The 21,809-nt window shown below is 45.2% G+C and overlaps 1 protein-coding gene across 22 annotated transcripts in view; it reads right to left on the reverse strand.

The window, feature by feature from the left end:
* Nucleotides 1-21,809, reverse strand: part of MAP7D2 (MAP7 domain containing 2) — a 110,796-nt gene extending 88,987 nt beyond the window's left edge. For 18 of the 22 annotated variants that reach the window (XM_050775099.1, XM_050775098.1, XM_050775097.1 and 15 more), the window contains exon 1: nt 21,563-21,809. In XM_050775099.1, coding sequence (XP_050631056.1) covers nt 21,563-21,689 — 127 coding nt within the window. In that variant the 5' untranslated portion in view covers nt 21,690-21,809. Of the gene's footprint in view, nt 1-21,335; nt 21,466-21,562 lie in introns of those variants that run through there. The other 4 variants (XM_050775094.1, XM_050775089.1, XM_050775085.1 and 1 more) reach the window with 2 other exon arrangements.

The following is a 21,809-nucleotide window of genomic DNA, read 5'->3' on the forward strand; positions in this document are numbered from 1 at the left end:
ACTTGATATCTGCTTCAGGGTAATCAGGCAGCACAAAAAAGACTTCAGAAAATGAAGACCCTTTTTGTATTCAAATTTAAGGAGGTTAAAATATTTTAATTGCATTAGTTGATGAGATTTAAAGCTTAGACATTCAACTTGGGTCATTCGGGAGGAAAATACAAACCACTGAAGCCTGAATGAACATCAGTCTTTCCTATTAGTAGCCTACAACTGTAAGGCAACCCCCTAGACCAGCACTGTCAGATGGAATTTTTTGCAATGACAGGAATGTTCTACATCTGTGCCATCCAATTGGGCTACTGAGCACTTGAAACGTGGCTTAGTGCAATCAAGAAACTCAATTGTTACTTTTATTTAATTTTAATTAAGTAGCCACACATGGAATTAGTTACCATATTGTCCAGTACAGAGTATAAACTCTTAAACTTAAAAACTTAAAGCACACCACGCAATTCTCTTGCCAAAAGCCATGTGCAGTTTCCACAGCTCCAGTCAGAGGACCTTCTCTTAAGCTCTGGGTCAATGCGTGGGGTGAAGCACCTAAGTAATGTGTGCCAAAGAGGGGTGGGGCCAAAAAATAAGAGTGTTCTTTTCTTCTTCTATGTCTGTGGAAAAATACTAACGGCACAAAGTGGGAAGAGAAAGTTCACCTAGGACAGTGAGAACTAGGACCTAGGATAAGAGACTTTGACATAGGAAAAGAAAACTGAATGCTACTGTCAGTGTTGCATTAGGCGAGGAATAAACAGGAACGCTACTGGCTAGACAGCCTCCTGAATAGGGCATCACTGTATACTTCAAGAATTTCAATCATAAATTAAGCTCTAGGTGGGAGAAAAAGAAATGTCATTTCTATGCAGAAACTGAAGAACGTGGTCAAAGATAGAGGCCACTTCCAGGTGGAAAGTGCTGTCCTGCTAACCGTGGGCCACCAAAGTATAAATGACTGTCCCTCCCAAAGAAATCACTTGCCTTGGGGACTCATAAATGCACAAAAACTGACCCCAGCTCTCAGCCAGAATGAACTGTTCATCTATAGCTTTATGGTCCATTTTTCTATTTTCATTTATGGTGCTTACCAATGCTCAACTTGGATTACAATAAGTTAGAGACAACCTATCTCACTAGGTTACTAGCTCTCTGGAAGGCAAAGACCATATATAAATATATTAATATAACTATATTGACATAAGTGTCTACTATAACAAAAAAAATCTTTTTTATGTCCACAGACATCCAGCCTGGGTCCTTGTACTGGCTACATGGATGATAATAAGTACCCCTCCTACTTCACAGAGTACTACCTCTGTGCAAGACACTGCACTACAAACACTTTCCATGCATCACTTCATAATCCTCCTTCAACCCCATGAAGTACTTCAGATATGTTCCCATTTCACAGATAAAGAAGAGGTCAAGAAACTAACCTGTGGCCGGGTCCTATAGCTAGTTAGTGGCCAAGCCAGTAAGTGATCAGATTAAGGTATTAAGTGGTAAATTCTTAACCGAGATGAAAGGGCTACATTATGGACGATTTGTGCAAACAGTTAGAGAAGGGAGACACCAATGTCGCAGGAGTAAACTCCAAATAAAAAGTTACACCAGGAGGGTTTAAACAACTGGAAGTGGTGTAGGCCACAGAAAGGCTCTTAGTCCCCACATTTAAGGAGACTTAGAGGTTTTGTGAAAAGGATGCCAAGGGGTTGTCTGGTCTCTCCACAGGGTGGGTAGCAAGAGGAGACATATTTGTATCAACATAAAGAGCTTCCTGACCCAGGAGGAGAAGGGTGCCCCTCCAGCCCCAGAGAATGTTGAGCAGAGATCCAGTGCCTGTCCTGGAGAAAGTGAACACCCACCTGATTACAGAGGAGAGCTCACCCCATATTCTTTCTTGAGATCACCTCCAGACCTGGATGGCAGGGAGTAAAGAGGGAGTACAAATCCCAGAGGGACAGTTCTCAGCATGAATGCTGCCACCTGACATTTTCCACATCTCAAACACAGCAGGCAGAGATAAGTGGATGTCCAAGAAGTCAGCAGCACTCCATAAACACACGGCCACAGTTTGGTTCAGGCTATCCCAACCCTCATGGTGCGTGTGCCACCCACACTACTCAAGACCCAGGTGTGCCCCACTCTGGCACAGACAGCTTGTTTCAGATCAGCCTGTGAACCACACACGTGTACTTACTAAATTACTAAAGCTGTGACACTCACTGTCAGTACATTTTTAAACAGGGACCGATAACTCTGGCATAGGCCTGTCGCAGTACTTCCTATCCTGAGATCATGGTTTTCTTCAAAGACCGACTCCCTTTTGATCCAAATACCAACCAGCCAGGTTTTGGTTGACCTTGTGAGGGCCAAGGAAGTTCTCTGCCACACTGCAAGTTTACACACACACACACACACACACACACACTCTCTCTCTCTCTTTCTCACTCAGGTCGCAGCAATGCCAAGCTGCAGAAATGCTGCCAACACCTCGGCAGCCTAGAAAGATAAGAACAAGGCCTGGAAACCTTACAGCCCTCATGAAACCAGGTGTGCGCCCAGCAAAGTAAACTAGGGAATGAAACAGAACACAGAAAGTGCTTACTTGGATCAGGATGCTCCCGAAAGAAGCCATGATCCTGTCTGCCTTATGTCTAATACCGATCCCACCTTCTGAGATTCTTTCTCTAGTACGAAGACATCTGTGCCCACCATCTTGTGTCCAGGGGCATTGAAAATTCATCTCTACTCTGGCTTCACTTTCTGCAGACGTTCCAACCTCAAGTTTCCAAGGCAGGTTTAAGTCTACACACATGACATTCCCTGAGATCAAGAAAACATTAATTACCTTGGAGTCTTTCCTTCTGTAAGTAAGAAGCTGCAGTATGTTGCTACATGAGCAGAGTCCAAGGAAAAGGAAAACCTGAGTCCCTGCAAAGGGTCCAAGATCAGACTCCCCAGTAGCCAGCTGGAACTGTATTTTCCTCTCCTTTACATATACAATGAAGTCATTTCCAACCAACACCCATAGGAGTCAAGGCCCAAATTTCCTTCCAGGGCATTACTCACTTATAGATTAACTATCTTGGGAAAGACAAAAGTGTGCAGAAGATGGAAGTCAGGTTCTTTGCTCTACTCCTATTTTTATTTGAGGGAAATCCTACCTCCCTCAGATCCAGGGGGGCTGAGCAGAGTTGAGACTGGAAGCATGGGCCTTTGTTTATATCTTTAGCTCTGCTTCCCCACTCTGCTGAAAACTGCCCTCAGTCAGTTCTTCACATCCAAGGACCATTTATTAAATCAGCTACTATATAGCCTGCTCATGAAGTGGTGCTTAGTTTGGCCAAGACAGAGGAATGTAAACAAATATTCATAATATAATGCTTCTAAGTTGCAATAAAGCTATCACTGGAGCAAAGGAGGATGCACTGTCTGGGGTGGCAGCCTTGGACATGCCCCTACATCTCCACCAGCATAGCTACAATTCAAAAGACTGACCATATCAAGTACTGACAAAGATGGGGAGGAACTAGAACTCTCAGGCACTGTGGTGGGAATGCAAAATGGTACAGCCATGTGGCTGGCAAAAGAATGGCCCCAAGCTGTCGCTGTTCTAGTTCCCAGAACCTGTGAATATGCTATCCCATATAACAAAAAGGCCTTTGTAGATGTGATCAAGTTAAGGCTCTTGAGATGGGGAGATTATCCAGGATTTTCCAAGTAGGCCCAAGGTAATCACAACAGAGGTAGGTGAGTTAGAGAGAAGAGACGTAACAATGGAAGTAGAGCTGGGGGGAGGGAGAGGAAGGGGCAAGAGAGAAAGAGATTGGAAGATGCTATGATGCTGGCTTTGAAGATGGAGGAAGGAGCCATGAGCCAAGGAATGCAGGCAGCCTTCAGAAGCTGGAAAGGACAACCGGGCGCGGTGGCTCAAGTCTGTAATCCCAGCACTTTGGGAGGCTGAGGCGGGCAGATCACCTGAGTTCGGGAGTTCAAAACCAGCCTGACCAACATGGAGAAACCCTGTCTCTACTAAAAATATAAAATTAGCTGGGTGTGGTGGTGAATGCCTATAATTCCAACCACTCAGGAGAGGCTGAGGCAGGAGAATCGCTTGATCCCAGGAGACGGAGGTTGCAGTGAGCCAAGATCGCGTCATTGCACTCCAGCCTGGGCAACAAGAGCGAAACTCCGTCTCAAAAAAAAAAAAAAAAAAGAAGTTGGAACTTATGTTTTGATTCAGGAGGTTACAAACACTCTTTATATAGAATCTATGAAGTGACATTTCAGATCCCATTCCACTTCTAGGTATGTACCCAATAGAAATGTATGGGCATCAAGGTATCTGCATAAGCATAATGTTCACAGCAGTTTTAGTCAAAAGAATAAAAAACTGGAGAAAAAAAAAGAAAAACAACGTCCATCCACAAGAGAATTGATAAAACAAATTGTGGTATAGTCACACAAAGTACTACTACTCAGAAATAAAAAGAAATGAACCACTGGTACCCGTAATAACATAGGTGAATCTTGCAGACAGAATGTCAAGTGGGGAAAAAAAAAAAAAAAAACAGACACAAAAAAGGATATACTTGATGAAAAAGTTCTGGAGATGGATGGTGGTGGTGGCTGCACAACAGGAATGTACTTAATGCCAAGGAACTGTACACTTAAAAATTGCTAAAATGGTAAATTTTATGTTACATATATTTTATCACAATAAAAAAGTATCTCCGAAATGAATCTATTTTAATACAATTTAAAAACAAGCGAAGCAAATCTATAGTGAAAAGAGGTGAGAATAGTGGTTACCTTTGAGAGAAGTGTTGACTAAGAGGAGGCATGAAGGAGCTTTCTGGGTACTGGAAATATTTAACATCTTGATCTGGGTGTGGGTCACATGGTTGTATACATAAAAATTCATCAGACTGTGCACTTAAGATTCGTGTACTTTAGTTTCCAAGTGCCAATCCCAGTTTTATTTGCACATGATTTATCTGCATTTTCATAATCAATTCTGTAATGGAAAATGAATAAGAAGGGAAAAAAATCACCAAAAGTGTGTGTGGTTGGGGAAGGCTTCAGGGAGGAGGTGAGGTGTGAGCCAGGTACTGAAAGATGAACAGGGTAGACAGGAATGAAGATGGCAGATGCAGAGAGGAAAAGAATTCCAGGCAAAGAGAACAGCACGTACACTAGCAGTCAGGTGAAAAGTGTGCTGAACATTCTGAGCAGGAGTGGTCACAGGCCAGAGAGATGGGGGTAGAGGGGTAAATGGGAGCCCCATTCCAACATGCCTGAAAACTCCAACAGCAGTTTAGAATACACTCTTCAAGAAGTGCTAGGCAAGTGTCAGAGGAGATTAAAGCAAGAGAATGACATGATGGATCCATGACAGGGAGGGTGACCTGGACAGAGGGACAGAGATCCCTAAGGTTCTTCTGATACTGGTGAGGCTCTAGATGACAGAGTCTGATCCAAAGCACTGGCCATGAGGATGCGGTCATGAGAGATAAAGGAGGCAAAACCCTCAGGTTTGGCTGTAATAGGGGGGTCATTCTAAGCTATGTGGCTGGTGATCCCACTAACAAGAAGAGTGGATAGCAGCTATACACTTCCCTCTGCTTCCTAGGCCAGCTGTGGAGGATCACAGCATCTCAGAGTTGGAATGCACCAGTAAGATCACCTTGTGTACAATCTCATTGTACAGACAAGCAACTGAGTTCTAGGGGCCAATGTCTGAGGACACAGTTTGTAAGGAGCAAGCTAGAATGAAAGAGCTTAGACTTACCCATTTTACCGAGTACTTGCTAGAGAATAAGGAACATGATTAACTCAGCAGAGGCATCCAATGCCCCCACCAACCTCACTTCCTGCCATGGGGTTCTCTGGCCTAGGGTGTGGTTGAGGTCCCTGCCAACCTTTTGCCGGAAAAGCTCTGCCCACAGCTCACCCAAATCCTGTATAGCTAGCTACTGGTTTTATCTAATGGTTTAGTAATGGCTTTTAAGTCAATCTGGTTTCTCCAATCAAGTTGTGAAACCAAAGACCCTGGCTCCAGTTTTTACTCTTCAGTTGTGCCAGGTTGAAAAGTTGAGACAGGGACAGAGAGGGTTGGCTGACTGTGGGCACTCCAGGGCCACCACAGAGCCAGGAACAAGTCTTGTCTACGAGTTCAATCATTGTCCTACAGACCTGATACAGTGTCAAGGAGCTAACTGCTGGTTCTGTTCTTGGTGGCCTACCAGCATCTGAGAGTGGTTGAATGACAAGTGCCAAATACCAAAGCCTGTACAGGAGAAACCAAGAATAGATGGCTTTGAAGTAACTTGTTTGAAATCTGAAACTCATTCCTCATTCCTGATCCTAATCTGTCGATGTTAGTCAACATCTAGTTAATTGTACAGTCCAATACATAAGCTACTACTATATGTGCTGATAGAAATTTAATTTTTTAAAATTTAGAAACAATTAAAAACTCAGTTCCTCAGCGCTCAACAGCCACATGTGGCTAGTGGCCATCATATGGAACAGTTCAGACCTAGAACATTTCCAACATCACAGAAAGTTCTATTGGACAGTGTTGTACCTTACATGTCTTATCTCTGCTTGAATTAAGAGCTGTTTGCTCTAATATAATCTTTACATGCCAAAGTGTAAATAATCCTTTTGATTTTTAAGCGGTAAAGATAAAACCATGTACCACAAAGGACATTCAACACTCCCAAGTAGAAAGGCACTGAGAACCCTTGGGCCCCTCGGTTGAAACAGAGAAACTAAAACACAACTAAGAGAAATTAAAGTTGAACAAGGTATAGTGAAACAGTCCATTTTTCTCACTTAATTGTTCTTCTATAAAAAGGGTTGATCTCATCCCAGAAGATTAGGGATATGTGAAGCTCAATGGACTATTAAGAAGAAGCAGGCGGGGCACAGTGGCTCAAGCCTATAATCCCAGCACTTTGGGAGGAGGCTGAGACAGGCGGATCACGAGGTCAGGAGATCGAGACCATCCTGGCTAACACGGTGAAACCCTGTCTCTACTAAAAAATACAAAACATTAGCCGGGCGTGGTGGTGTGCGCCTGTACTCCCAGCTACTCGGGAGGCTGAGGCAGGAGAATGGCGTGAACCCGAGAGGCGAAGCTTGCAGTGAGCTGAGATCCAGCCACTGCACTCCAGCCTGGGCAACAGAGCGAGACTCCGTCTCAAAAAAAAAAAAAAAAGCAGCAGCAATTATTCTTCAGAAAAAAATTTGTGACTGACAAAAGTAAAATCAAGTGAAGTGGAAATCTAGGTGGGTGAGGAGAGGAAAAAGGGAGAGCAGGAACATGTTTTGCAGTAAGAAAATGGCAATTAAAATTCATAATTTTTAATTTTTTATTTATTATTTTTTTGAGATGGAATCTCACTATGTCACCCAGGCTGGAGTACAGTGGCGCAATCTCAGCTCACTGCAACCTCCGTCTCCCACGTTCAAGTGATTCTCCTGCTTCAGCCTCCCGAGTAGCTGGGATTACAGGCATGCACTACCACACCCGGCTAATTTTTGTATTTTTAGTAGAGAGGGGGTTTCACCATGTTGGCCAGGCTGGTCTCGAACTCCTGACCTCAGGTGATCCACCCGCCTTGGCCTCCCAAAGTGCTGGGATTACCGGCATGAGCCACCATGCCCGGCCTAGAATTAGTGATTTTTTAAAAAGAGCTTTTGGTCTATAGACATAACTACAACTGCTTAAAAATATTTATTACCCAGCTAATGAAAATGATCAATGCTAAATTTTATTCATAACACATATCTCCACTGGGGGAAAAAATTACCCAGGTACAAGGAGAGCTTCCACTGAAGGCTGTCACAATATTTCACTACCCACTGTCACCCCTGACTGGTGATCAAGAAAACTAAACAAATACAATTAATAGAGTAGAAAAGAGCAAAACCTGCTAAGAGGTGATGCTATCCCCATGAGCAATACACTTTCCCTCTGGTAAGTGTAGTGCTGAAAATGTGCTAGGTATTGAAGGAAGAGAACATACAGGAACCCCATGGGGGGCTGTCTTTAAGAATAAGCACAGCAGGAGAATTCGGTCTTGCCCAGTTTCCGATTCAGATGGTTACTTCAAGTTAACAGCACATTTTAAGGTGTTGTTCTGAAACAGGGACATAGAGCACTGCTTAATAAAGGGCTGCAGGTGCCTGGTGAGACTCCAGTTGCAAAGACATTTCCTGTCCTCCCTCCCTCCTTCCAGAAAGGATTAAGACTGCTTATATAAAATACAGTAGAAATAAATACAGAAAGTAGGAGAGAAAGAGAAAAACAAGGGTCGGGATAAAAAATGGAGCTGAAAAGGAAGTTAATCCCATACATCTACCATAGCAACCAGAGTACCACACTGGTTGAGTTGCTAAACCAAGAGTCAACTCTGAAGGTATCAGTGTCCAATGGTGAAGACAGACCAACTGCTTAGGAAGGAGACAGGCTGGTCTGGGAAGGGGCTCATCCTGCAGGCCCTGAAGCAGGTGCTGGGTAATCAGTCCACTAAAGCCATCTGTAACTAATGGTAGCTCTTTCACATCAAATCTAGAAAGATGGAGGTAGAACCAGCCCATATACACTGGAACTTTCCTGTTTAACAGTGTGGGTCCCAGAGTTAGGGCATCTGTCCTACCAGTCAATCAGTACCTGTTGGTCAGAATCAGCAAGTGGCTTCTGTGGACAAGGCACTAGGAAGACATGACACCAGCTAGGGGAGATGACCAGATCCAACCTCACAGAGTCCATAGAATCCCAACTCAGCAGACCCTACCCAGCAGCAGGGATTCCTTACTCCGACCCCAACACCAAACCCAGGAGTTCCTAAGCTGGCTAATACAGCTCTCTCCTCCCACAGTTATGGTTCCATGTCTTTCAATACTATGCTTTCTGTCTTAATCTGTTTTCAGTGGCTATAACAGAATACCACAGACTGGGTAACTTATAACAAACAGAAATTTACTTGGCTTACAATTCTGGATGCTGGTGGTGTCAGCATCTGCTTGGCATCTGGCGAGGGCCTTCTTCCTGCATCAAAACATGGCAGAAGGGCAAGCAAGCCCACGACACAGAGAAGGCAAATGGGGGCCAAACCGAACCCACTTTCAACAATAATCCATTCATGAGGGCAGAGCCCCATAGCCTACTCACTTCTTAAAGGTCCCATCTCTTAATGCCATTACAATGTCGATTTTGACATGAGTTTTGGAATGGACATTCAAACCTTAGCACTTTTCCTCGATAACAGCTTAATAATTCCCATAAAGCCAAGTCCATCCCCTTTCCACAGTCTATCAGGTCCCCAAGACAATGATCTGTGTGAGGACCCACTAGTCACAGCCTCGGTGCACTCCCTTCACCCAGGCTGGGAAAAGCAAAATCAGGTTATCCCTTCGAAAGCCTGGGGGTCCAGGCCTGCTTTGCCTCATATGGGGGAGCCCATTTCATCAAAGTGTGTTTCCATTTCCTCTACATCCATGCAGAAGAGATCCAAGCTGGACTCACTACCACAGCACACATACTGTGCTTCACACCATACTTGACAGCATAGTCATCACACTGAATACTTAGTCACCGTGAGACTCAATGTAGACCACAAAACTCCCTGCGCGATGGAAATGTTCTAGGTCAATGCAGTCCAATACAGTAGCCACCAGCCACAGCTGGCTATTGAGCACGTGAAACGCAAACAGTCCAAATGGAGACACACTAGAAGTGTAAAATACACACGGAATTTCAAAGACTTGATGCAAAGAATGCCAGATATCTCATTAATAATGTTTAATATTAATTATATGCTGAGGCTAGGTGAGATGGCTCATGGCTGTAATCCCAGCATGAGACCTGTCTCTATTAAAAAAAAAAAAAAATTCAAAAATGATCCAGGCATGGTGGCACTCACCTGTGGTCCTGGCTACTTGGGAGCTGAGGTGGGAGGATCGCTTGAGCCTGAGAGGTTGGGGCTGCAGTGAGCTGTGATGGCAGCACTGCACTCCAACCTGGGCAACAGAGCGAAACCCTGCCTCTACAAAGCCAAAAAAAGGACTACACACAGAGCTGATGAACTTTGGAGGTTTAGTACTGACAGCAAGGGCGGCAAGCTCGGGGTAGCCCAGAGCAGAGGGCGGTGGGGAAAATGATGAAATCTAATGTGCTGTCTGGTTCTTTGAGCAGAGAGAGAAGGAATGCTCATCCTTAGAGAGGATTGTGAAGGACCTAGTTTCACACAGGGGAAGCCAGGGTTGTTTGTTTTGCCAAATTTTACCTACTTTGAGGAAGCAAAGTGTGGTTGAGGTAGAGAACTTGGTATATAAGAGGATGAAGGACTGGGCGCGGTGGCTCAAACCTGTAATCCCAGCACTTTGGGAGGCCAAGGCAGGTGGATCACTTGAGGTCAGGAGTTCGAGACCAGCCTGGCCAACATGGTGAAACCCTGTCTCTACCAAAAATACAAAAATTAGCTAGGCATGGTGTCACGTGCCTATAATCCCACCTACTTGGGAGGCTAAGGCATAAGAACCGTTTGAACCGGGGAGGTAGAGGTTGCAGTGAGCCGAGATCATGCCACTGCACTCCAGCCTGGGGGATACAGAGAGACTCTGTTTCCCGCCCCCCCCCAATTAATTAATTAATTACATGCTGAAATATTTTGGAATATACTAGGCTAAATAAGCTGTATTATATTAATTTCGCCTGTTTTTCTTTTTTTTAATGTGTCCACTAGAAAAATTAAGATTACATATGTGGCTAGCATCCTATTTGTATTAGCCACCACTGACTTCTATTATTTGCTCTTTTTCTTTTTAAAATTTTTTTCCTAGACATCAGGCCCAGTGGATAGTCTTTTTCTTTAAATTGACTTATTTTTGCTTAGTTTCTGTATTTTTTTGACTTTTTACTCATTCCGAAAATATTCAGAAACTATAGTGTGATGTACTAGTTGTAGTTTTAAAATAAATTGAAGAATCAACAGAACTATTAACCTAAAGTTAAAAAGATAAGTTTGTCCACATGTAATCTAAAACCCTCTTATGTACTATACCCTTTGGGAAATGCTGGTCCAGAGCAGAGCTATTCAAAGTGTGTCCTGTGGACAGGTGCCAGTCTCTCCTTTTTAGGTTTTTGTTTTTTGTTTTTTTTTTTCAGGAAACCCTGAGCAGCCTAACCCTGATGGGCTGTGGGGAGGGAGCACAATCTCTTTATTATTCATTATCAGTCTGCAATAAAGAATAAAGGCATACATTGAGAGCATGCTTCTTTTTTTTTTTTTTTTTTTTGAGACAGAGTCTCACTCTGTCACCCAGGCTGGAGTACTGTGGCACCATCTCAGCTCACTGCAACCTCCGCCTCCCTGGTTCAAGTGATTCTCGTGCCTCCACTTCCCAAGTAGCTGGGACTACAGGCACGCGCCACCACACCCGGCTAATTTTTGTATTTTTAGTAGAGACAGGGTTTCGCCATATTGCCCAGGCTGGTCTTGAACTCCTGACCTCAAGTCATCTGCCTGCCTTAGCCTCCCAAAGTGCTGGGATTACAGGTTTGAGCCACCGCACCTCGCTGAGAGCATGCATTTAGAAACATTTACAGCAACTGGACAGAGTATTCTGTTACTTAATGAGCTCTTTAAATCTAATATTTAACCTAACCTGCTATTTAAAAATTGGGACTTGTATTTTCCATGTCTTTCATATAATTTTCTTTACTGTGTTTTACCAAGGTATTGGTCAACAACAGATTGGAAATTTACCAAAAAAAAAAAAAAAAAAAACAACAACAACAAAAACAAACAAACAAACAAAAAAACTGCTCCTTTACCAGAGTTAGTTTGAGACACACTAGCCTAGAGTATCAGAGAATCTTCCAGGGTCCTTCTAGAGCAATGACCGGAGTTACAGCAAGAGCCTCAAGCATACCCAACACAGTGTCCTAAGGCAGGAAGCCAATTAAGGATATCTTCAGATCCTTAACAATAATGGTGGGCACAGGGAGGATGGGGGGTTCGTTCCTCGTAAACTAGGAAATTCCATTAAATGGAACTTCTCCTCCTCTAAGCATTTTAATAATATTTTTGCTGTAAATTCTAAGAAATGAGATCCCCATCGCCTTTGGGGAGAAAAACAACTGTGTACTAAGTAAAAGACATACAAGATCTTTGTAATATGTGGCTAGACAGTACTGAGCTAGATCCTGAGAGGGGTATAGCAGATGTGGGAGACACAGCTCACGTGCAAAAGGAGTTTATTATCCATCCGTGGAGGCACAGTGGCACAGGAAGTTAAAAATTCTCAGCTCTGGGCCAGTCATGGTGGCTCACGCCTGTAATCCCAGCACTTTAGGAGGCCAAGGCAGGTGGACCACAAGGCCAGGAGTTCGAGACCAGCCTGGCCAACATGGTAAAACCCCATTTTTACTAAAAACACAAAAATTAGCCAGGCATGGTGGTACACACCTGTAGTCCCAGCTACTCAAGAGGCTGAGGCAGAAGAATCGCTTGAACCCGGGAGTCGGAGGTTGCAGTGAGCCAAGATCATGCCACTGTACTCCAGCCTGGGCAACAGAGTGAGACTCCACCTCAAAAAAAAAAAAAAAAAAAATTTCCTCAGCTCTGAAGTCAAACACACTTGGGTGTGAGGCCTGGTTTGCCACTTACTGTGTGCCCTTGGGCAAATATCTTAACGTTTCTTCTTTTTTTAATCTCTCACCTCTGGCTGAATACATAACCTTTCTTAATTAAAACATATAATCAATCCTCTGTATTCAATGGTTCCATATCCAAGGATTCAACCAACCACAGACTAAAAATATTCAGATTAAGGCTGGGCGTGGTGGCTCATGCCTGTAATCCCAGCACTTTGGGAGGTGGATCACCTGAGGTCAGGAGTTTGAGACCAGCCTGGCCAACATGGTGAAACCCCGTCTCTACTAAAATTACAAAAATTAGCCGGTTGTGGTGGCAGGCGCCTGTAATTTCAGCTACTCGGGAGGCAAAGGCAGGAGAATCACTTGAACCCAGGAGGCAGCGGGTTGCGGTGAGCCGAGATTGTGCCACTGCACTCCAGCCTGGGCAACAGAGTGAGACTCCATCTTAAAAAGAAAAAAGAAAGAAAGAAATATTCAGATAAAATAAAATGGATGGTTGCACCTGAACTGAACATGTACAGACTTTTTTTTTTTTTTTTGGTCATTATTCCCAAAACAACACAGTATAGCAACTATTTACATAGCATTTACATTTATTAGGTATTATCAGTAACCCTGAGATGATTTAAAGTGTAAGGGAGGGAGGGGCGCGGTGGTTCACGCCTGTAATCCCAGCACTTTGGGAGGCCAAGGTGGGCAGATCACTTGAGGTCAGGAGTTCAAGACCAGCCTGGCCAACATGGTGAAACCCGATCTCTACTAAAAATACAAAAAAATTAGCCAAGTGTGGTAGTGTGTGCCTGTAGTCCTAGCTACTTGGGAGGCTGAAGCAGGAGAATCGCTTGAACCCAGGAAGCAAGAGGTTGCAGAGAGCAGAGATCATGCCACTGCACTCCAGCCTGGGTGACAAGAGCGAGACTCTGTCTCAAAAAAACCAAAACCAAAACAAAAATGAGCCATACATAGCGGTGTATGCCTACAGTCCCAGCTCCTTGGAGGGGCTGAGGTGGGAGGGTTGCTTGAACCTGGGAGGTCAAGGCTGCAGTGAGCTGAGATCGTGTCACTGTACTCCAGCCTGGGTGACAAAGTGAGACTCTGTCTCAAAAAAAAAAAAAAAAAAAGTAAAAGGGAGGATGTGCATAGGTTACATGCAAATACTATACCATTTTATATCAGGGACTTGGGTATCCTTGATTTTTGGTGTCCTGGAAAGGTGCTGGAACCAATCCCCAACGGATACCAAGGAACGACTGTACTTACCTATTACAGAAGATATTCTCCAAAAGGGCCACTAACAATTTCTCCTTTCCCAGTAGGTGCATGCTGTCCTCACATCAAGAGGTGGAGTCTATTTCCTCTCCCCTTGAATCTAGGCTGGCCTTGGGACTAGCTTTGACCACTGAACACAGCAAAAATGACATTCTGGGACTTCTAAATGCAGGCCTTAAGAGAACTGGCAACTTCTGCTTCCTCATTCAAAGCACAGCAGCCACACTGTTAGAAAGCCCAGGACAGACTCCCTGTGATTAGGTACCTGGACAATGAGAGACCATCTTGGACATTTCAAGTCCAACTGAGCTCCCAGCAGACCAGTAGACTGTACCAGCATGAGTCACTCCAGGTGACCCCAAATGGAGCAGCAGAACTTCTCCAGTGAGCCAAGGTAACCCCCAGAACTATGAGAAATAAGTTTTTGAGTGGTTTGTTACACAATAATAGATAACTGAAACGTCTCTGAAATGACAAAAAGAATATAAAGTGATTGTGAGGATGAAAGTAAAATAATGTATAAGTGCTTATACTGATACTTGGCACACAAGTGCTCAACAATTAGCGGCCATTACTGTCTGGGAAGCTAAAATGAACATGTGCAGTATATTATAACTGCAGACTGCTATGTATGTTACATTCAGGTTCTGAGTGCTTTGCAGGCCCTGCGGAGTGGGAATGCACAGGAGGTGAAAAGGCAAGGCTTCAGGGTAAAAGCGCGTCTTGGACCTGAAGGACAGAGTATGCAGAATACTGGTTTCTAAACCTCTAATGCATGAAGACCCACCCACAGACTTCTAGGCAATTGCAACGCGCGTCTGCACCAAAGGCTGAAGACTGTCCCGGCAGAAGTCTCGAGGTCACTATATAGACAGATCGGTGGTTGTGAGGCCAGGGGGAATGAAGAATGTTAATGAATATGGGGATTCTTTGTGGGATGGTGAACATGTTCTAAAATTGATTGTGGTGATGGCTGTACAACTCTGTGAATATACTAAAAACCATTGATTTGTGCATTTTATATGGGTAGAATATATGGCATATGAATTTTATAGAGATGATAAAGCTGTTTATTTTTATTTTTGAGTCAGGCTCTCACTTTGTCACCCAGGCTGGAGTGAAGTGGCATAATCTCAGCTCACTGCAGCCTCGACCTCATGGGCTCAAGCAATCTTCCCACCTCAGCCCCAAAGCAGTTGAGACTATAGGTATGTGCCACCACGCCCAGCTAATTTTTTGTATTTTTTTATGGAGACAGTGTTTTGCCAAGTTGTCCAGGCTGCTCTTGAACTCCTGAGTGCAAGCTATCTGTGGGCCTCGGCCTCCTGAAGTGCTAGGATTACAGGTGTGAACCACCGCGACCAGCCATAAAGCTGTTATTACAGAAACACAGAGGGTGGGAGGGATGAAGAGGGTGAGATGACAAAGGAGCAAGGAACATTCCAAAGGGTTGCCTGGGGGCTGCAAGGCACCAACCTATTTGGCACTGAGAGGAAAAGCAAGTCTTTTTAGGTGGTGAACGAACCCAGCACCGGTCAGAAGCTAGGAGCCCTGGGGACAGACCCTGTCATTCCAAGGATCTCAGGCATTTGGCATGATTGCTGTTCCCTCAAATGCTTTGCATGCATGTGGCTCACTCATACCTGTTTTCCTTTCGCTTAAATGACAACCCAAACTCTGCTAATCACGAGGCTTTTAAAAACAGAAAAAGTTCCTAGGCAAGAAGAAAACAAATGCTTCCCAACAGAAAAGCAGATCAGGGCTTGCATTCAGACTGACCTCAGAGGCAGATGAGGCGGGATCCCAAGGCCTAGTCAGTCCCAGAGCCTCAGATGCCAAGACAGTAAACTCCACATTTAAATGTGGCCAACTCAGATGTGAGGTGGACAGTGGATACTCCCTCCCTAAGGGCGGCTGCCCTCTACCACCCCCTCATCCTTCTGGTGAAATTCCTTTCAAAAGAGGCCGGAGGGCAGGGCCATGGGAAGTTTTCAAATCCTGGAACTGCTGCCAGAGCCAACTTAGCACATGAACAGCCCCCTAACACCAGGCAGTATCATTGTATCACCAGCCAATATATCTCATTAAATCCTCTCAACAAGACCCACCAGGATATTTACCAACAACCCCCAGAAATCTCCATCTCTCCCCTGCCCAAATCAACCTTGTGAATCCTGTTTTGTAAGTCAATCAATGTAATTACTACAAGAAGACAAAGTGTTCTTTTAAAACACTAGCCACTGCAGAAGATGGGGCACCTGAAAGAGAGGAAAACATCCTTTCACGTTGGAGAAGAAGCAGGGTTAGACATGACAGACTCTGAGCAGCTATGTCACCATGGCTAGGATATCAGAAGGGAAATCACAAAGACTTTCAGCAGTTTGCCCTGAAGGTCCTGCTAAGTCTAAGTCCTATGCTGCTATCAGTAAATAAAGCCAGGAGCCATAAACCCAAATACAACTTTGTAGGAAGTTTGTGGTCCTTCCCACTACCAGAGACTCTAGAGACACAAACTCAACTTGTTCTCTTGTTCTTCCTTATCTGAAAAGCTTTTTGGTTTTTTGTTTTGTTTTGCTTTGTTTTTAGATGGGAGTCTTACTCTGTCTCCTGGGCTGGAGTGCAGTGGCGCAATCTTGGCTCACTGCAACCTCCGCCTCCCGGGTTCAAGCAAGTCCCTGCCTCGGCCTCCCGAGTAGCTGGGATTACAGGCGCCTGCCACCACACCTGGCTAATTTTTGTATTTTTAGTAGAGACGGGGTTTCACCATCTTGGCCAGCCTGGTCTTGAACTCCCGACCTCGTGATCCACCTGCCTCAGCCTCCCAAAGTGCTGGAATTACAGGTGTGAGCCACCGCGCCCGGTGATCTGAACAATTTTAGGATTAAAGCATTCAAAAATGGTTTTAAACACAACTTTGAAAAAGGATGAAGAACTCCGATTTCTTGGGGACCCAACGCCTTTGCTACTCGGGTCCACCCTACTTTTCTTTTTTATTTTACAATTTTTAATTTTTGTGGCTACATAGTAGGTAGCAGGTGTATATATTTCCGGGGTACAAGAGATGTTTTGGTACAGGCATGCAATGTGAAATAATCACATCATGCAAAATGGGTTAGCCATCCCCCTCAAGCATTTATCCTTTGTGTTACAAACAATCCAATCATACTATTAGTTATTTTTAAATGTACAATTAAGTTATTATTGACTATAATTACCCTGTTGTGCTATCAAATACTAGGTCTTATTAATTCATTCTATTTTTTTATACCCATTAACCATCCCTACCTCCCTCCCACCCCCTACTACCCTTCCCAGCCTCCAATAACCATCTACTCTCTGTCTCTGGGCCCCACCCTATTTTGTTTTTCTTTCGAGACAGAGTCCCGCTCTGTCACCCAGGCTGGAGTACAGTGGCACGATGACAGCTCACTGTACCCTCCGCTTCCTGGGTTCAAGCGATACCATGCCTCAGCCTCCCAAGTAGCTAGGATTATAAGCGTGTGCCACTGGGCCCAGCTAATGTTTGCATTTTTAGTAGAGATAGGGTTTCACCATGTTGGCCAGACTGGTCTCAAACTCCTGACCTCAAGTGATCCACCTGCCTTGGCCTCCCAAAGTGCTGGGATCCTGGGCACGGTGGCGCAGAAGTTGCAGTGAGCCGAGACTGCGCCACTGCACTCCAGCCTGGACAACAGAGTGAGACTTCATTTAAAAAGAAAGAAAGAAAAGAAAGGATTTGAAAGAAAGAAAAAGAAAAATCAAAGTGCTGTGATTACAGGCATAAGCCATCGTGTCCGGCCCCTCACCCTACTGTGAACCCCTGAGGGAGGTTATCCTGAACTTCCAGTTTGTACCTCTACATTCTCATGCTCCAGGGCAGGGGATGAAGATATGCAGATGGAAGGACATGAAGAAATGCCATCTTATGGCAAAGCAATTCCCTCCTTCCTAGGGAACAAGGGGCAAAGGAGTTTAATTCAGTAAATAATGTACACTACTCAGGTGACTGGGACACGATAAACTGAGATTTCACCACTATACAATTCATCCATGTAACCCAAAACCACTTGTACCCCAAAAGCTATTAAAACAAAAAATAAAAAAATTTAAATAACAGTATGTATCTGTAGAATGCACTGGAAAACTCAATGGGCCTCAGGAAACATGCTTTACAGTTCCATTATCTCAAACTTCTCCACCAACACATTTCTTTAATACAACTCATCAGTGATTTATGAGCACTCAACCCAGCGTATCTGCTCCCAGCATGATGCGATTGGGAAACAATGGTCAGAGACCTACTGTACACAAAAACCCTAAGGAGGGGTAGGATGACGATACAGTCACCTCCTGCACCAGGCAGCACTGAGAGAGGTACCCATAACCTGGACCCAGGCCTTGCTCTCAAGCTAATGATCCAATAGAGGAAATGCACCAGCTTGAGCACTTGTGTGTCAGGCCTGCTTTACAGACATTAATTCCTTCATCCTCAAGACAGTACTCTGTCTCCCAGCATTGTTCTTCAGCAACTCCCGCCCCCTTATTTGTATGTGTGTGTATGTGTGAAACAAGAGTCTCACTCTTTTGCCCAGGCTGGTGTGCATTGGCCATCATGGCTCATTGCAGCCTCAACCGCCAGGGCTCAAGTGATCCTCCCACCTCAGTCTCCTGAGTAGCTGGGATTACAGGCATGTGTACATGTGTACAGGCTACTCATGTAAACACCCAACTGTTTTTTTTTTTTTTTTTTTCCTAGAGATAGGGTCTCATTTTGTTGCCCCAGCTGGTCTTGAACTCCTAGGCTCAATTGATCCTTCTGCCTCAGCCTCCCAAAATGCTGGGATTACAGGTGAGCCACTGCATCCAGCAAGTGTGATATACTTCACAACTGCTTCTAAAGCCCATTTTAAATGGGAGAAAACTGAAGCTCACAGATGTCAAATAACTTCCCCAAAATTACACAGTAAGAAGAGAGTGCTGACATTCATACCCAGGCAGTCTGGACCTCAATCTACTCAGCTTTAGTAACAGCAATGGCCAGCAGAGTCCGGCATACAGTAGATACCCAATGAGCATCTGCCTAGAGGAGCATGAAGGTTAATATAATACAGGCAGAGAAAGAGTGCTTGGCTGGAGGTACTGCAGGCACAGACAGGAGGAAGTTCATTAATTCTGACTGAGAGAACCTAGAGGAAGTGAATTCCTGAAGGAAAAATGGGAGAAGGGAGTATTTCAGTCTGAGGGGGACACAGGATCTGTGTGACAGTAATGCTGTCCGACGTTATGGTAGAGATCTGGTGATTCTATCTGCTGGTTAAAGGTTTTTAAGCAGACTGAAACAAGCACTTGCTCATTTGTTATACTATGTGTATCAGACAAGCACTAAAATGAACAGATTTGGTAATTTCTATTCAGAGGTAATTAAAAGGAAAGAAAGAAGGCATCACTGGGGGGTAATGGGAACATGCACAGGATTTCAATATCGGAAGAACCTGTTGCTAGACGAAACCACCAGCGGTATTTCCCTGCTGTCTTTTACAACAGCTCCCAGGAAAACCACTTGCCAACTCATATCCCCCAACTGTGCAACACAAAATTGTTGAACAGCCTAAACATCTCAGGTCCTTCTGTCTTGCAGCCTTCACAGCACCCAGCCCAAGCTTAGGAATAATGGCTGACTCTCTAGAAAAGCAGGTTAAGTCTCATTAGGAATGGGTCCCAAATGCTAAGGGCCTGGGTAACCAAGAATGATCAGTATCCAGGACAGATTATTATAAGACCTCAAAATCATAATTTTTCTAAGGAGACTTTATTTAAGTACCCGGCCTTGCTAACTCCCCCAAAGAACAAATCGTGGTATCACCTGGCACCTAAATTGAACATTCCAATTTTACCATACCAACCTTAATGCACATAGGTGTTTATTTCACATTTTAAACCTTCACACAACATGTTTTTCTACATTTCCAATTTCAAACGAAGGAAGATAGTCTTAAGCTAATCTTAATATCAGAAGAGTGCATTAAATGATTCTACAGTAGTTTCCAAACAGAACTTATTAAGAATCTCCCCCGCAAAAGTACCTCCTCCCCTTCCCCTAATTTTGTTTCCATAAAAAAAAAATATCTCCCCTTTATTCGAATAAAATCCAAGATACAATGAAGGCCCAATCGTACCGCCCCTCCCCACCTCTCATGAGTACAACAAAACATTGAAATAAACTATTATTTAAGCTCTCAACCAAATAAAAATGCAAACTGAAACAACCTCTCCTTTTCAATGTTTTATTATACAAGGTCGCCTCTGCCAGGGAGGGTCGTTCTGGTGGGTAGTTTCCAGGTTCTTCCCTAGCAGATGCAGCTTGAGTGTTTCAAGCAAAAAGGATAAAAACAAAAGCACACATTTCAAAGGTAGTTATAACGTTATCCTGTGACAGTTAATGAATTCTGCCTTTAAAAAAGCATAATGAAAAACACGAACTGGAAATGATTTAAGCTATCTCCTCCTTCTATGAATGATGCAACTGAAGGCCCAATCAGAAAATACCCCTCGCCCCCACAGCCCCGTGAAAAAGCATATTTTAAGAACATTTCTTTTGATTTCTTTCCTTTTCTTGGCCTATCATATATAAAATACTCCCATCTTCACTATGTGATAATTCATCGAATCAAAGTTTTGTGCGGTTTTTTTAATGCATGTTAGACTGCAGTAAAAAATGTTTTAAAAATAGCCTGCATTATTAACTAAAAATAAAGAAAAAAGATGTTGTCAGGAAAAACAGCATGAAATCGGTTTCCATGCTGCTTACACCCCCGCACTACCTGCAACCACTTTACAGAACGTTAGCATCAGACCCGCTTATCTAAAATCCTGTCAAATGTCCTCACAGTCTCCCCCACTGCCTCGCTGGCTTCTGGGCAGCCAGGGACCAGCCCTCCATGGCTTCCAACATCTGCAGCCTGGAGGACTGAGAACCTTGTTTGCCCCGCTGCCTCGAGAGGGGGCCGCGGCCGGGTCACCTGAGCAGCATACCCGAGACCACAGGGAGCGCATCCGGGCGGGAGGAGCACCCGGTCCTGGGCAGACGCCTGGCCGCCCAGGCTAATCTGCTTCTGCCAACGGGTGACACGCCGATTTTGCCCCCTGGGAACGCCAAGAGGCGCGAAGCTGGGCCACCTTCCCCGGGGGCTGCAGCGGCGCTCGCGCGCGTTTCCCAGAACGCAGGGCGCGCGCGGAGGCCGGGGCAACCCCAGAAGCCCGCTCGGTTTACCCTAACGACCCCCATGCCGACTGCTCCTCGAGGACGAGGACTGGACCCCCAGCCCCCCCTCAGGCACCTCCATCCCAAATACACCTGCCGCCCACCCTAAGCCACCCCCCATGTGTACCCACTCACCCAGGTCGCCCCAAGAAAGAACCCCGCCACTCGCACAGAGAGGGGTGCGGCCCTTGGATGCACGTCCAGACGATCCCGGGCCGGTGAAAGGGCATTTATCTCAGCTCTGCGCCATGCCCCTTCCCCCCACGCTCGAGGACCGTTGCCCTGGGCCGTCGGGCCCGCCCCCCCCCCCCCCCACAGGAACCCGAAGCCCTCGGGCGCCCGCCACACTCTGGGGAGGATACCTTGAGGCCTGTAGTTGGGTTGAGAGGTCCGCACCGCTCCCGGTTCTGCGATCTTCCCTGGGAGAGAGGTTCCCCGCGCAGTCCCCTCAGGCCGGGATCCCGTCCCGAAGCCGCCGCCGCGCTCCATCGGGATGCGCCTGCCGCACAGGCGCACTGCCAAGCCCGCCGCGCCGCACCGAACCCGCGCGCGTCCGCATGCGCACGCGTCCTCACGCAGCGCGCGCGCAGGGCGGGCACGTGCGATAAG

This window comes from Macaca thibetana, chromosome X, assembly GCF_024542745.1.
Source record: "Macaca thibetana thibetana isolate TM-01 chromosome X, ASM2454274v1, whole genome shotgun sequence".
Taxonomy (NCBI): Eukaryota; Metazoa; Chordata; class Mammalia; order Primates; family Cercopithecidae; genus Macaca; species Macaca thibetana.